We start from the raw sequence: 14,331 nt of genomic DNA, 5'->3' as shown, positions 1-14,331 counted from the left end.
GGTGGCAGGGCCTTCAGAGCCCGACTCCTCCGGGGCGGGACGAGGCTGGGTAATAAACACCCCCCGACCCACACAGTCGCGGGAATGATCCAGACAGCCAGCGCAGCCAGCACGCACAGGTCCCACAAAGCCCTGGGACTCTAGCCCCAAGCAGCTCTCCGGCAAGCTGGGGGCCCTTGTGGGGAAGGAGGGCTGGCGCCTCGCTGCCACAGGCATGTGACAGGGCAATGGCTTCAAGGACACACAGGTGTCCTGGCAGCTGATCAAAAGGCAACAAAGGGAAAGGCCTCGGCTACCAGGGAGAACACAAAGCTGGACTGGCTGCTGCCGCCTGTGTGACTTCGGGGGGCTACTCGCCTGTGATCACATCGCTCTGAACTGGTCTTGCTGCCAAATGCGAGTGCAGCACCGGCCCCGGGGGGAGCGCAGCACAAAGGAGGCATAGATACTGGTTTATCCTAATGAGGAGCTTAAAGTCCTGCTTCCTCCCTCCGGGGATGCCACCCCCGCCCCCGGCCTCGGGACGTGGGGCCCACACTCACCCTCGCAAGCGTAGCCCTGGCGGATCAGCCCCACCATCAGGGAGGTGCAGTGGCTGCACTGCGTGGGGCTGGAGAAGGACTTGATGCTGAACTGGTGAGCTTTTGGCTAGAGGAAGAATATTGGGAAGGTAAGACCCAGGCTCTGAGCAGAGACCGTCTGGGGTCAAATCTACAAACTTGGTCATGGCCTCGAAAGGTTGAAAAGGTGCAGTTTCACTTTGAGATGTGCTAACCAGAGAGGAGGGCTTAACACCCCCCTCCAGAGCTGGAGCCTGAAATAAGTCAACACGCTTCCTTTGGTGAGCTCTGGTCTCCCCAGGACAACAGCGGAGGGGGTTGGGCCGCCACAGCCGCCACCGCACCGGGGTCCCTGGGGACCGCCCACAGGCCACGTCTTGGGGCGGGCTGCTGCCCACAGCCGCCCTTACACGTGAGACCAAAAGACAAGCAAGAAATGAATGGCAGCCCTGTTGCAGAGAGCAAAGGCCTGGACAGACCCACCGTGGACAGACGCCAGAACACAGTCCCCAGGGGGCGGAGAGTCAGGCAGGGCAGAGGAGCAAGCCACAGACACAAAGGTCAGCGGGTCCACACAGCCCCGACACAGCAAAACAAAAGCGTCATACTCGGGACACAAATACCACAGGACCAATTGTAGGAAGCAGGGAGGAGTGACACAAAATGCAGAGAGCAGTCCACCTGGGCCCCGACCCTGCCGGAGTCTAAGCCCGAAGCCGAGCAAAACCAGTGTCAGGTCTCTAGCTGGCACGGCTGCCTATGGCTGCATTAAAATGGAAAACATTTTAAATGTTTTCCATTAAAATTTAATGCAGAGGCCACGTCTGCATTAAAAGGAAAACAAGGGGCGCCTGGGTGGCTTAGTCGGTTAAGCGTCCGACTTTCGCTTAGGTCATGATCTCGCGGTTCGTGGGTTCGGGCCCCGCGTCGGGCTCTGTGCTGACTGCCAGCTCGGAGCCTGGAGGCTGTTTCAGTCTGTGACTCCCTCTCTCTGACCCTCCCCTGCTCACGCTGTCTCTCTCTCTCTCCTAGAAATAAATAAAACATTTAAAAAAAAAAAAAATTTTAAAAAAAATAAATAAATAAAAGGAAAACAAAAAGCACCTAAATGTGTAAAGCCAAACGCTAAGCCTGGAAACGCAGGGCCTCGTTGCAACCAGAGCCGTGGGGTCAGGACCGGACCTTCAGCGCTGGCACACGGCTCCCAGATGTGAGAAAAGTGCGCATCCGGTGCAGTCCCCTTACTCTGGGGGGCCCCTTCCCACGAGCCACGGGGTTCTCGACTGTGCGAAGTGCAGACAGGTAAGTGGAAGTAAGTTTGAAGAAGGAACACGGTGGATGAGAAGGGAAGAGGATCCAGAAAAAGAAGAAAGACGAGAGAAGCTCTGAAATTTCCCAATTAGAATGTGACAACGTGTCCCTGGTTTAATCAAGGGAACACAGGGTCCGGACACTTCCTGGGCCACACACGGTTTGCAACAAACCATTAACAGGACACAGGGATCTTACCGTGTATCCAAACCCGGCAGGCCTATCTCACTCACACTGTCACCTTCTAAAGCGGAGGTGGTGGCACAGGTGAAAACCAAGGCCCCTACCTTAGGTCCAGCCAGAGCGAGGGCCTGCGTGGTGGACGGCGGCACGGTGGGCGGCCTCTGCGGGGCCCGAGCCATGTCCTGGGGACAAGCAGGGACAGGTGAGCATCCTCTTAGCTCGGTACTGCTCTAACAGGTCAGACCCTGCTTGCGATTCATTTCTCTCTAGAACTGATTAATAATGAACTGCATTTTTAATCCGCTACATTGTGGGGACATCTGTCCGCACCCCGCTCACGCAGCTGACGCACGGCCAGTCACTCTGAGACACACGTCAGGCCCAGCAGCTGGCGAGGGGACTCTGCTGTGAGGTGTGAGGCAGGGCTGGGGGGTGGGGGCACCGTGGCATCAGCGCAGCTTCTGTTCACCGAGGANTGGTCATGGGGTGGCACAGGACACTGCTTACTTCTTGCTGTTCTGTGCCTGCGGCCACAGAAACCGATGGGGACACTTCAGGCTTCGGGGCTGGTGTTTCCTGCTCCCCAGCCGAGCTGCTCTGTGAAAATAAAGGCGAAGAAACAGTGGGAAGGAGAGACCTTCTGCAGAGGTCGGACTCCGATCCCACGGTTTGTGTTTAGAGTGACCCCACCTCACTCACGTCCCCGGACACCACTGCCCATGGCATTCTAAGACCAGAGTGATGACTGAGGGGTCTGCCAAGTCACAGCTGCTACCGGAGGCTAGAAGCCCACGCCTCACCCTCCAGCCAGAGCCCTGACATTCTCCCCACCGCCCCGTGTGAGGGGCACAGACTGGACGCCGCTGACCCACTGTTCTCATGTGGAAATGATTTCCTCTGTACCTGGTATTGTTAAAATAAAGGAGCCAAACGCTTTTTGACCTCATTTCAGGGACCAAGAAAAAATTCTCATATCACTAGGGGTCTGTGGACCTATGACCAGAAGTAAGAATTTCCCTGAAAGTTTTATGACACAGGGAAGCAACGTTTTGTTCTAAGAACTCAAGATTCCCAGATTTCAGTTTGAAATTGAAGCTAAAGCTTTGAGTCTAACTTGAAGTTCATTCTAAAACCACTTAAAAATGACCTCATTTTGAGTGTTCTTATTTCCTGATGAAAGGCTATTCCTACTGAAACAGACACACATAAAGTACGTGTGTGCGCAGTGAGGGCGGGCGCAGGGATGCAGAAGTGCTGGTCTCAGTTCCTACGGGACGGTCTACAGCTGCTACTCTGTGTTCCACACTGAAATCCCAATGAAGCAAATCAGAAACAATTTCCAAAAGTCGTAATTAACGAGGATCCTGTACAAGGCGCTGGATTCAGCTGGGAAGGCAGCCCCTGCACGTAAACACCGCAGTATGTGAATTTGTTAATTTCACAAGGGAAATGCTCTGTCAATTAGCTAATTGTCAAAACTACAAGAGTAAGCAAATTTCTCCCATAAATAAGGTATGTTACATGGATTAGAGTTTCATCTCTCATAAATGAAGAGCAAAGGAATATTAAGTAACTGAATTTAGCCCTGTAACAGCCTGGCTACTTTCATTTGGTTGGTTGCTCCAAGGATGAGAATCAAGCGCGAGGAGCCGTCCAGGACTCAGGGCTGCCAGGGGCGCAGCCAGGGACAGGGGGAGGGCATGGGGGGCCGGCATGGGCAGCAGTGTGCTCCTCCCAGGAGGCTAACAGAGAAGGTGGGCGGGCAGAGTCCTTGATTATGACAGAAGGGGAGGAATAAGCACTGTCACTGCCCAACCAATGAAAACTTGAATAAAAATACACAGATTCGACCACTGCGGCCAAACATTCTAATATTTAATGTGTTTAACAGGGAGAAAACAGTGTAGAAGCTTCTGAAAGATGATTCTCAGGTCTGGAAACACCTGACAAACCCAGACTCTGACCAAGGATTTTTTTCTATCAATTAATGTCCTTGCTACACAGAGGTCAGGAGGGACTGAGAATACACGTGCAGACGCCAGGGGTGCTGGCTGCCTGGGTATCGTGCCAAGATGATGCCCCCCCACCCCGCCCAGCTCCGTGACAAAACCCCTCGACTGGCCGTCTACAGTGGCACTGAGTCCCACTGAAGCCACCTGCCCCAGGGACCGCTGCTCTCGCTCTAAGTCTGGAGGAGCGCTGTCGCCTCCATCCCATGCACAACAGCCGTCGGGCGCTCCAGCGGTGGGAGAGGCGGGGGACTTGCGAAGCAGGTTTCCGAAAGAACTGGCGTGTGCGGACGAGTGAACCTGTTTACTTCTTAAAACCGAGGACTTTGGGGAGAAGACGGGCGGCGCCAATGTGGCGAGAAACCGTTCTGAGAGGTGAACTCAACAGGTGTGAGCCACGGTGGCAGGGCCAACACAGACCGGCTTGGCTCCGTGAGGACCGGTGCTCCGCACCTGCTGGGCCTTCACCCTCCCGCGGGCGCGGGGCTGCTGGGTCCTCACCCACAGACATCCGGCAGGCGTCCCAACCGCGCGGTGCTTACGAAGGGGCGGCGCGGGGCAGACACCCGCCCCCAATGACGACACGACATCACTCCTACACACACACGAAGTACACGTCCCCTGGGCAGCGCCCCTGCCAACGTGTCCCCCTGCATCGAGTCCCCCATCAGACAGGGCCAAGGCACAGGACACTTGATGGAAACACCGATACGGACACCACAGAAAGGCCAACCTTCTAACAGGCAGGGGGCGGGGGGGAAACTGGGGCGCTGTTCCAGGGCAAGGACTAAACGTGACTTGTGCGACTTGTGAGCTCTGACTTGTGACTCTGGCCGGGCAGGCAAACCAGCCGTAAAGTGCACTCGGGGGCAGCAAGGGACATGTAAATGTGCGCTCCACTACCGCATCGGTGCAGAGGTCCTGTGCGGGACTGTGACATTACGGCTGTGTGAGGAGGACTCCTCCATCTTGGGAAATAAGCCCTGGAGCGTTAGGGAGGAGCCTGCGTGTGTGGGAGACAAAGTGCCGGGGGAGAGACAGCGATGTGTTTACCACACTGTCCCTTCAGCTTGCCTGCAGGCTTAACGTTTTCTATAAACAAAGGTTAGAATCCGTGGAAATGACGAAATGACGACATGCCGTCAGTGTCCTGCTAACAAGGCTGCTTTCGCGGCTTTCACTTTCTGGGTTTCTTCGACGGTTCTAGCAAGGGTCCACCCTATGGTCTCGGGAAACAAGGTGAAAGCAGCACTGTAACCGCCTGCAGCTGCCCCTCCCCCAGTGCTGGCTGCTGAGCCAGGGGAGTGGGGGGCGCACGGAACAAGTGCCTGGTCTGGACTGTTCTTCCCAGCCACCCTTCTGCTCGTCACGAGGACCAAACCGTAGAGCCGCACAGAAGTCACCAAAACAGTAAGGTGACTAATTCCTCATTTGCTGGACAGCGAGAATGTGTATTTAAAAACCGCCTGAAATGCTCGCCGCACAGCCAGAGGCCAGTGTCTGTTTCTTCCCCGAAGATGTCGAGCGCTTTCTCGATCAACTTCCACTCAGCCTGAGGCAGCGTCTCTGGGAGTACTTCCGGCACCTCGTCTCACCTCACCCAGCTGCCCCCCCGGGTCACTCACGGGCTAGCACGATGGGGAAAACTGTCAGGTGTTAAGTTACTGGTGTGTCCGTGGCCCACGGGTGGTCAGAGCGCGTCCTACCACTCTAACGTCACAAATCTGTTTGTCAATTTTTAAAATAACCACTTACTCTAAATGTCAGATCGTGTCCAAGAGGTGCAGTGTTGAAATACTCAAAAATAGAATCCTGAAAATCTGGAAGTTTCAGTCCTGTAAAAAAGAAACAGACTAGTCAGGGCAAATTTAAGAGACTGGCTGTGCTCCGATGGGAAGGCTTAGCCCCATCAACATGTCAACTGTCCAAAAACCAACGGATAAGTCTGATATGATTCTAGTTCGGTTCCAGTGGAAAACGTCTCAGAAATCCTTAAAAAAAGGGACTGGGGGCGGAGACCTACCAGATACCAAACCAGATTCATCCAAGCCTCTTTGATCACACTCCACTGGTTCCCGCCGGTGAGCAATGAACAGGGCAGAGAACCCACAGACTCAAGTGCCCACGGTGATCTCGTGTGGTAAGAGCCACAAACAAAATGAGGAGGGAAAGGAACTTCTCAATAACTGGTATTAGACAAGTAACTAGCCACAGGAAAAAGATAAAACTAGATCCATTCCTCAAAGTGCACATCAGAGTAAATTCCAAGGGACACGGAAATATTTCCCTATGACTCAAAAAAGGGAAAAAAAGATAAATTTGATGCAAAAAAAATTAATAAAACAAAAAACAAACCAACAACCCAAAAACCCTTATGCTTGGTAAAAAAAAAAAAAATAAAAATAAACAGAATAAAAATGTCAAAAGACAAACTGGGAAAAATATCTGCAACTTTCATCATAAACAAAAGGCTCTACATATTCTATCTTTGATGTACAAAAAGCTTCTAGAAGAAAAAACTTAAAACGTGAATTTTAAAAAATGGGCAAAAGATACAAACACTTAGAAGTCAGAGTAAGAAAATCTCAGGAAGCCTGGGTGGCTCAGGCAGTTAAGCATCCGACTCTTGATTTCATCTCAGGTCATTATCTTGTGGTTTGTGGGACTGAGCCCTGAGCTGGGCTCTGTGCTGACAGAGCAGAGCCTGCTTGGGATTTTCTCTCTCCTTCTCTCTCTCTCTCTTGCTGCCCCTCCCCTGCTCACAAATAAACATTAAAGAACAAAGAAAGAATGGGGCGCCTGGGTGGCTTAGTTGGTTAAGCGTCCGACTTTCGCTCAGGTCATGATCTCGCGGTTCGTGGGTTCGAGCCCCGCGTCGGGCTCTGTGCTGACTGCCAGCTCAGAGCCTGGAGCCTGTTTCAGTCTGTGACTCCCTCTCTCTCTGACCCTCCACTGCTCACGCTGTCTCTCTCTCTCTCTAGAAATAAATAAAACATTAAAAAAAAAATTAAAAAAGAAAAAGAACAAAGAAAGAAAAAGAAAGGAAAAAAGGAAGGAAGGAAGAAAACCCTTAAAACACACAAAACATGCTCCATCTTGGGGCGCCTGGGTGGCTTCGTCGGTGAAGCGTCCGACTTTCGCTTAGGTCATGATCTCGTGGTTCGGTTCGTGGGTTCGAGCCCCGCGTCGGGCTCTGTGCTGACTGCCAGCTCAGAGCCTGGACCCTGTTTCAGTCTGTGACTCCCTCTCTCTCTGACCCTCCCCTGCTCACGCTGTCTCCTCTCTCCTCTAGAAATAAAACATTAAAAAAAAAAAAACAAAAAAAACGTGCTCCATCTTGCTCGTAGTAAGAGGGATGCGCACACAGTCTGTGCCCTGATGCTCCTGGCCTGTCCCGTGTGCAGCCATACCGTGTGGGTGCGGCCGTGGGGCAGGGGTGGGCGCCTGCGCGGGCAGAGAGGCAGGGTGCACAGGCCTCTGGGGCAGGAGCCGCACCGGCCAGCGTGAGCTCGTGTGTGCTTGCTCTTTAACCGGCACTGCCACCCCCACAGACCTACCTCAAAATACCCCCACAGAAACAGGGACCGCCCCAGCATATGCCACTGCTTACAGCACCTGCGTGGCAGCGACAGGACACCCAACCGCCGTGCACAGACCCCAGCGGTGGGCAGAGCGGACGGGTCGGGACCCAGACCGCCTCTCACGCCACAGCCCTGCCCACTCACAGAGCGGAGAGGCCGGAGCAGCTGCCTCGTGGCATCAGGGGACACGGATGTGTCACCACACGTAAACATGTGTTTGCTTTGCATTTCCAAGAGGAAGCAGGAAGGATAAGCCAAAACCTGCAGTTACCTCCGGGTAAGGCATCTCTGAACGTATCCTGCCTCAGAGTTTTGGCTTCGAAATCGTGTTAAAAAGTGCTTTCTTTATAGAACTAAAAATGATTAAATCTAAAATAAAGCCATGTTGTTAAGAAAAAAAAAGTTTATATTTAAATAATTCAGGGGTGTCTGGGTGGCTCAGTCAGTTAAGCGTCCGACATCAGCTCAGGTCATGATCTCACGGTTAGTGGGTTCAAGCCCTGCGTCGGGCTCTGTGCTGACAGCTCAGAGCCTGGAGCCTGTTTTGGATTCTGTGTCTCCCCCTCTCTCTCCCCGTCTCCTGCTCACACTCTGTCTCGGTCTCAAAAATAAACAAACTATAAAAAAATAATAATTCAGAAGCTTAAAATTATAATTTACCAGTATCTGCTCTAAATTTTTCTTCCATTTTTTTCTTCAAAATTTCCATTTCTTCTAATAATTCTCTATTTTTGGCTTCGGAATCCTTTAGTTTGCTAGAACAAAAAAATAAAAGGCTTTAAGTACACTGAGAATAGACCATCTACGTGCTGATCTGTGAGCATCAAAATGTGAGGGCATGGTTCATCTCCAGCGCTTGGGAAAGTGCCAGAACACGGCAGCTCCCGCTGCTGACCAGAAACACGAACCCGTTCATGGCATGGGCGAGCCTACTGGGCACGTTACCGAGGGCACAGGTATTTTGGAATTACAGACAGAGGTGGACTGAAACGTCATGGGTGATGAAGGTGCGTCTCGAGGCCGTCGTGGAGTCTCTGACCCTCCCGGTCTCCCTCCAGACAAGCCCTTCCTCTCTGAGGACACCACCCAGGTTACTCAGCCATCGGACCTCTAAATGTCATCCTGCACCAGCGAGACCATGACCCACGCCTGAGCATGGTTGGCGGGGGGGGGGCTGCGGTGATCCGGCCAGAAGGCAAGGGGTACAGTCCAGCAGCTGAGTGGGTTCTATGCTGAACCAGAGGGTGATGCCGGCTGACCTCTCTGCAGCTCGGTGTAAAATGGGGCTGCAAGGGTGCTGGCCTCCTGAAACACCGTGACAGCACGTGACTAACGGGATAAAGCGCTTACAGGGAGCATATGTAAACGGTAGCTATTACTATTATTATTCTTTTGGCCCCAAACTAAGGAGATGTGTGACTTGGTATGGCTGTCAGTCACCCTGTTGGTGACATCCAGGTCCCCACCCCCCTTCAGGGTGGAGCTCACCCCACCTTCCACATCAGCAGCTACTATTACAGGTGGGGTGGCCTGGTTTCCACAGAGACAGTTCATGACTGTCTCCTGAGCATGTGAAGCCAATGGTGGCCTCTCGCAAACATTTGTTGAATTTTCTGTGGTGTAAAAATGGTGTTTGAAGTTGGAAAAGGATTTTGAAATAGACATACCATCTTCAAGCTGTATTTAAAATATGAGTTTTAGGTTAAAAGGAAAAATCAGAGTTGATGGAATGAGCAAGCACTAGGGCGAACGAGCAGGCCAGAACTGTCCCTCAGACGTGTGGCCGTGCCTTGTCGCCGGCACGGGGAAGACCAGCACCCGCCTCTCACAGAGACACTGGCACTTTGAAACTGCGGGCACCCACCGCTTCGTTACGTCCTGAGAGCATGAAGCACAGCCTCCAGCGTGCGCAGGGCATTCGCCACCCACCCTATCAATTCTCACTGGGTGCCTACTGGGGCCAGAAGCCTTCCAGTGCGCTAAGCTCCTTCCAGTCGACTGACTCACAGCGCAGGGGTGTGCCCAAGGTCACGCAACCCCTACCGAGTCAGGGCACAGTACCAGGTACCTTTCAAAGGAGAGATTCACGTCTTTGACTTTCCGCAGCTCCTCTTGAACAAGCTGTTTGGCCCGGATCTCCGCCTCAAGAGCAGACTGCAGTTCTAGCCGCGCGGACATGTCCAGCTTCTGACTACGGCGCACTTTCCAAAGGGGGTCCTGGGGACAACGGTTCAAGTTTTAAAGACGCACACATATGTACATATACACTTTGACATTTATTTATTTTGAAAGACAGAGTGCAAGCGGTGGAAGAGCAGAGAGCAAGGGAGACAGAATCTGAAACAGGCTCCAGGCTTGAGCTGTCAGCACAGAACCCGACATGGGACTCGAACTCACAAACTGTGAGATCATGACCTGAGCTGAGGTCGGACGCTTAACTGACTGAGCCAGTTTTAATTTTTTTTAATGTTTATTCATTTTTAAGACAGAGAGAGAGAGACAGAGCAGGAGCAGGGACGGAGCAGAGAGAGAAAGACCCAGAATCCAAAGCAGGCGCCGGGCTCTGAGCTGTCGGCACAGGGCCCGATGCGGGGCTTAAACTCACGAACCATGAGATCGTGACATGAGTTGGACACCCAACCGAGCCACCCAGGTACCCCTTTAAAAATCTATTTTTAAGGTACTTGTTTAACAAAATGGTGACAAGTAATTCACTTTTCTAATCTTTAACTTTTATTATCACATTTAAATGTTGATTAAGTAATTTGATAATGTTAGATATCATCAAAGTCCATCAGACCCAATTTTAGTTTGGACATTTTATGACTTTTTTTCTTTATTAGAGATCTTCTTAAGATTGAGCTGTACCCTTAAAAAACTCTCTTTTTTTTCTTTTTTAAGATTAAAATGCAACCTAGAATGTAATTTCTATTTGGGCCCATTAGACTCCCTTACAAACGTTAAGATATATTGTGCGGGTCACCATTATCTTACTTTTCCTTTACCTTGAAACATCTGCTATTTCACGATCCTAGAAATTACGTCATTACTCATCAATTACCCATCCCTACAGTGAGAGGCTGAGGCGGCAGCAGGAAGGAGGAAGGCAGGGGTGCGCGGCAGGACGGCGACAGTGGCCAGAGCCGGCTGGTGGCAGCGTGCTCCCCATCTCCCACACAGATGCCCTCGTGCTCCGGCCACGATCACGAGGGCCAGAGGGGACCTGGAGATCCCACTTTGGTAGGCATTTTTTTAAAGCTTTCACTACGCACAGTTGGGAATTTTTCGTTTTCCATCCACGAAGAGAAAAAGGGCACTGACTAGGGGTTTGCAGGGACGGAGAGATGGGCGCTTTATCAGACGCCAATGACTGTGATGAACCCAGTGAATGACAGCAGTTTTCAGGTGACCGTAGCCTACACAAGTTTCCTCAAAAATCAACGAGCGACTAACACCCTTTACGGACAGAAAGGAAACGTGTGTTCATCCAGTCAGTCCTTGAACAGGAAGGACACAGAATGTATCTTCAAACGAGCAAATCGTGGGATAAATATCTGGGTAAAGTTCTACCTAAAACGCTAATGAAGTTGTCCCACTACACCTTTCCTGTCACCAGGACCTGTCCCTCACACAGTAACTTACACACACACACTGTAAGAAGGGCAAACACGAGGAGGGTTACGAGGAGGCGCGCCCAGAAGCGAGCTGGGCGGAGACGGAGCGCCAAACTCCAGACGGTTGAGGCACATGGGCCGCTGACCCGGGCAGTGAGAGAACGGACAAAACCTATCTCCTTGAGGGCAGAAGCCCGTCCCTCGAACCAAGGTCCCTCCACAGAGCCGGGCGCCCGGGAATGGCTGGCTGCGTGCATGTGGTCGGAGGCGGCTGTGGTCCCCGCTGTGGTTCAGACAGCGGCCTTCCTCCCCGGCCTCCTCCCCGGCCACACGGAGTCCCGCCTCACCCGAGTTACACGCCCGGCCCTGAGTTTCCGCACTCGTCTTCAAGACCAGCCGCTGCCGGATCCCATCACCATAAAAAGGCACAGCGTGGAACAGAGCCTACCAGCGCTCTCGACCCCAGACTGGAGCTCCTCAGCGTCTCGAGCTCTTCGGTCATCTTGGAAGCAAGGGCCTGCAGGTAACCTCGGGCATCTTTCTCGTCGCTGACCCTAGAGGACCATACAGACCCGGTGACAGGAGCCGGAAACCCCCGCGGGACGAGGCGACACAATGTCCCATCAGCCGGAACGGGTGCCCATGACCCACGAGTGGCTCTGCCAGCAAGGGCCGCGCCAGTCCCCCTGCTGTGCTGTGCGGAGGCCCGGCCTCCCTCTCACCAGACGTGTGGGGGGTGCGAGCCTGACCACACCTTCAGGGACGGGGAGCACGGTCTCCACCCTTAGTCCACCGTGCAGCTCACCGGACGGGAGTGCCGCCCTCAGAAGGGAGAAGCGGCGGGATGTGTGCGGGGCCTCAGGGCAGCAGCGGGTGGAGGGAGCCCGGGGCAGGGCTGGGGAAGAGCGGGGCGGGCGCGCGTACCACTGGATGATCTCGGCGATCTGAGCCTCCCAGTGGGCCACTGACTCCTTCTTGGCCGCCAGGTCCTGTAGCTCGTCCTCCAGCTGTCTGTTCTGAGCTGTGAGTTTATCCACAAAGGAACAAAGCTGAAATTAAACAATTGTACCACATAACTCGTTATTTGGTGTCCTTTAAACATGACCTTAGCATTATTACAGCTGCATGTTCTTTTGAAGATTTTCAAAGTTTTCTTTCATCGTTGTGAGATTTTGTTCCAGACTTCATTTCTGATACAAACATTTTGAACGTACCTAACTTCAGTCACATTTCAACCCAAATCTGAGCGTACAAGTGACAGAGAGCGGAGGGTTTCAGGAAATCCGCAGCTTTTAACCCAATGGAAACGTGCTACTTCATGCAGGAAGCATGCTGTGTAAGACACCCAGCTCCCAGAACTGACACGATCGAGAACCAGAGCCCCAAGCAGCAGCGTGGACTAGATTACCCTCTCGTTCTCGGCTGTCAGCTTCTTGTTTTCCTCGAACAGCATTGCCCTCTCGCGCTCGTATTTCTCTCTGATCGTGCCTACTGCTTCCTCCATCTCGGCATGCCTGGGCAGGAGCGAGAGTGGCGGTTCAGGAGCTCCGTGGGCCAGGCCCTCGGTGGCCCGGGCACGAGACCGCGCCGGCAACGCCGAAGGGCGCCTGGAAACCTACCGTTCCCGCTTGGACTTTTCCAATTTGTCTTTCAGCACAAGGACTTCCTTCTGCAGGGCCAGCTGGTGGCTCTCGGAATCATGCACCTCCTTTTTCACGTTCTTCACTTCCAGCACATGGGAGGCCTCGCGCCTGACCAGCTCCTCCTCATAGAACAGGACTTTCTTCTCCAGCTCAGATTTGATCTTGGAAATCTCCTGCTGATGTTCTAAGGTGGCACTTGGGCCCCGGCCGCCTTGCTTCATCTGAAGACAAAGGTTAAGTAAGGTAAATGAAGTGACGCGGCCCACCAGCCACACCCTGTGCGGGGACCCGTACACGGCTTCTGCCGTACCCTCCCCACCGATGGCAGACACAGCGCCTGACACACCTGGCCATGGTCATTAGGTCCTATTGACAACTGTCTGGCAGACCTGAGGGGCTGACAGTACCTGCCGTGCTCAAGGGACGTGCCCAGACCTGCCTGGGACCCCAGGAGCTCCGTCTACACCCTGACACGAGAGATCCCCAAAGCCTCCTCACAGTTTGTTCATTCAGGCGACAGCGCTCTTTTGACAGCTGACTATGTGTCGGGCACCTCTGTGGTATCAGGGTTACAGTGAGGTCCCTGCTCTCGTGGGGCAGACGGGAAAGACTGACAGCCAAGCAGCAAACAAGCACCGACACAGGGCAATCCAGTCAAGTGCGGGGCTGTGGCACCAAGCGGATGTCTGGAGAAGGCGCTGCTGGCACGGGACACACGAAGTGCACGCCAGGCGGAAGCTCGTCAGCGCGGCGATGGCAGCGAGCCGGGGCCGAGCCCTGTGCAGAGGAGCGGGCGCCGGGGCAGCTGGGGGTCAGGAAGGGGCTGCGCTGGGAGGGGCTCGGTCAAGGCCAGAATCACTCGGGGCTGCCGGGGGGGCACTGAGGACGGACAGGCTCCGGCTGCCGCGGGGAGAGCGGACTGTCAGCACTGGTGGCGACAAGCAGACTCAGGCACAGGGGCCGAAGTCTAGGCCCCCAGGCAGCAGCAAGGACGATGGAGAGAAACAGGCACGTCTGAGGCGCATGCTGGGGAGAGAGCAGGCCCATCGTCTCCACTGGCAGGCGAGGAAAACCATGGCTCAGAAAGGGGACTGGAGCCCCTGAGGTCACACCAGGCTAACAAGGAGCCCCCTCCCCAGCTCCTCGCCCCCGTTCTGGCTCCTGGCACCTCTGCTCGCTTGCTTGCTCCCCTCCCCCAGGGTGTCTGGCTGCCCTTGGCCCCGAGCCACTGGCCTGTCTTATACTTTAGTGGCAGGACACGGGCTTTAAGGAACTTTCCCAGGAATGGCCTCACTGAATATACAACAGGTTCACCAGGACTTACTAGAAACTGCCTGACACTTTATAGAAGGAAAATAGCGAAGGAACTCCAGTTCTGAATGGAAAGAAAACTGTCATAAAAGCACGTTTGTGACGTGTCGCCTCTCCAC

General features: G+C 53.5%; 1 protein-coding gene across 1 annotated transcript in view; it reads right to left on the bottom strand.

The window, feature by feature from the left end:
• Positions 1 to 14,331, bottom strand: part of CDC42BPB (CDC42 binding protein kinase beta) — a 102,565-nt gene that overhangs the window by 17,233 nt on the left and 71,001 nt on the right. The window contains 10 exon segments of the mRNA XM_077776516.1: positions 543 to 648; positions 2,159 to 2,236; positions 2,562 to 2,651; positions 5,819 to 5,898; positions 8,305 to 8,399; positions 9,713 to 9,861; positions 11,707 to 11,812; positions 12,183 to 12,307; positions 12,667 to 12,772; positions 12,878 to 13,122. Coding sequence (XP_077632642.1) covers positions 543 to 648; positions 2,159 to 2,236; positions 2,562 to 2,651; positions 5,819 to 5,898; positions 8,305 to 8,399; positions 9,713 to 9,861; positions 11,707 to 11,812; positions 12,183 to 12,307; positions 12,667 to 12,772; positions 12,878 to 13,122 — 1,180 coding nt within the window.

Source organism: Crocuta crocuta, unplaced genomic scaffold (genome assembly GCF_008692635.1).
Source record: "Crocuta crocuta isolate KB4526 unplaced genomic scaffold, BGI_CrCroc_1.0 scaffold8, whole genome shotgun sequence".
Taxonomy (NCBI): Eukaryota; Metazoa; Chordata; class Mammalia; order Carnivora; family Hyaenidae; genus Crocuta; species Crocuta crocuta.
Note: the sequence above shows the minus strand (reverse complement) of the source record. Positions and strands in the feature narration are given on the sequence as shown.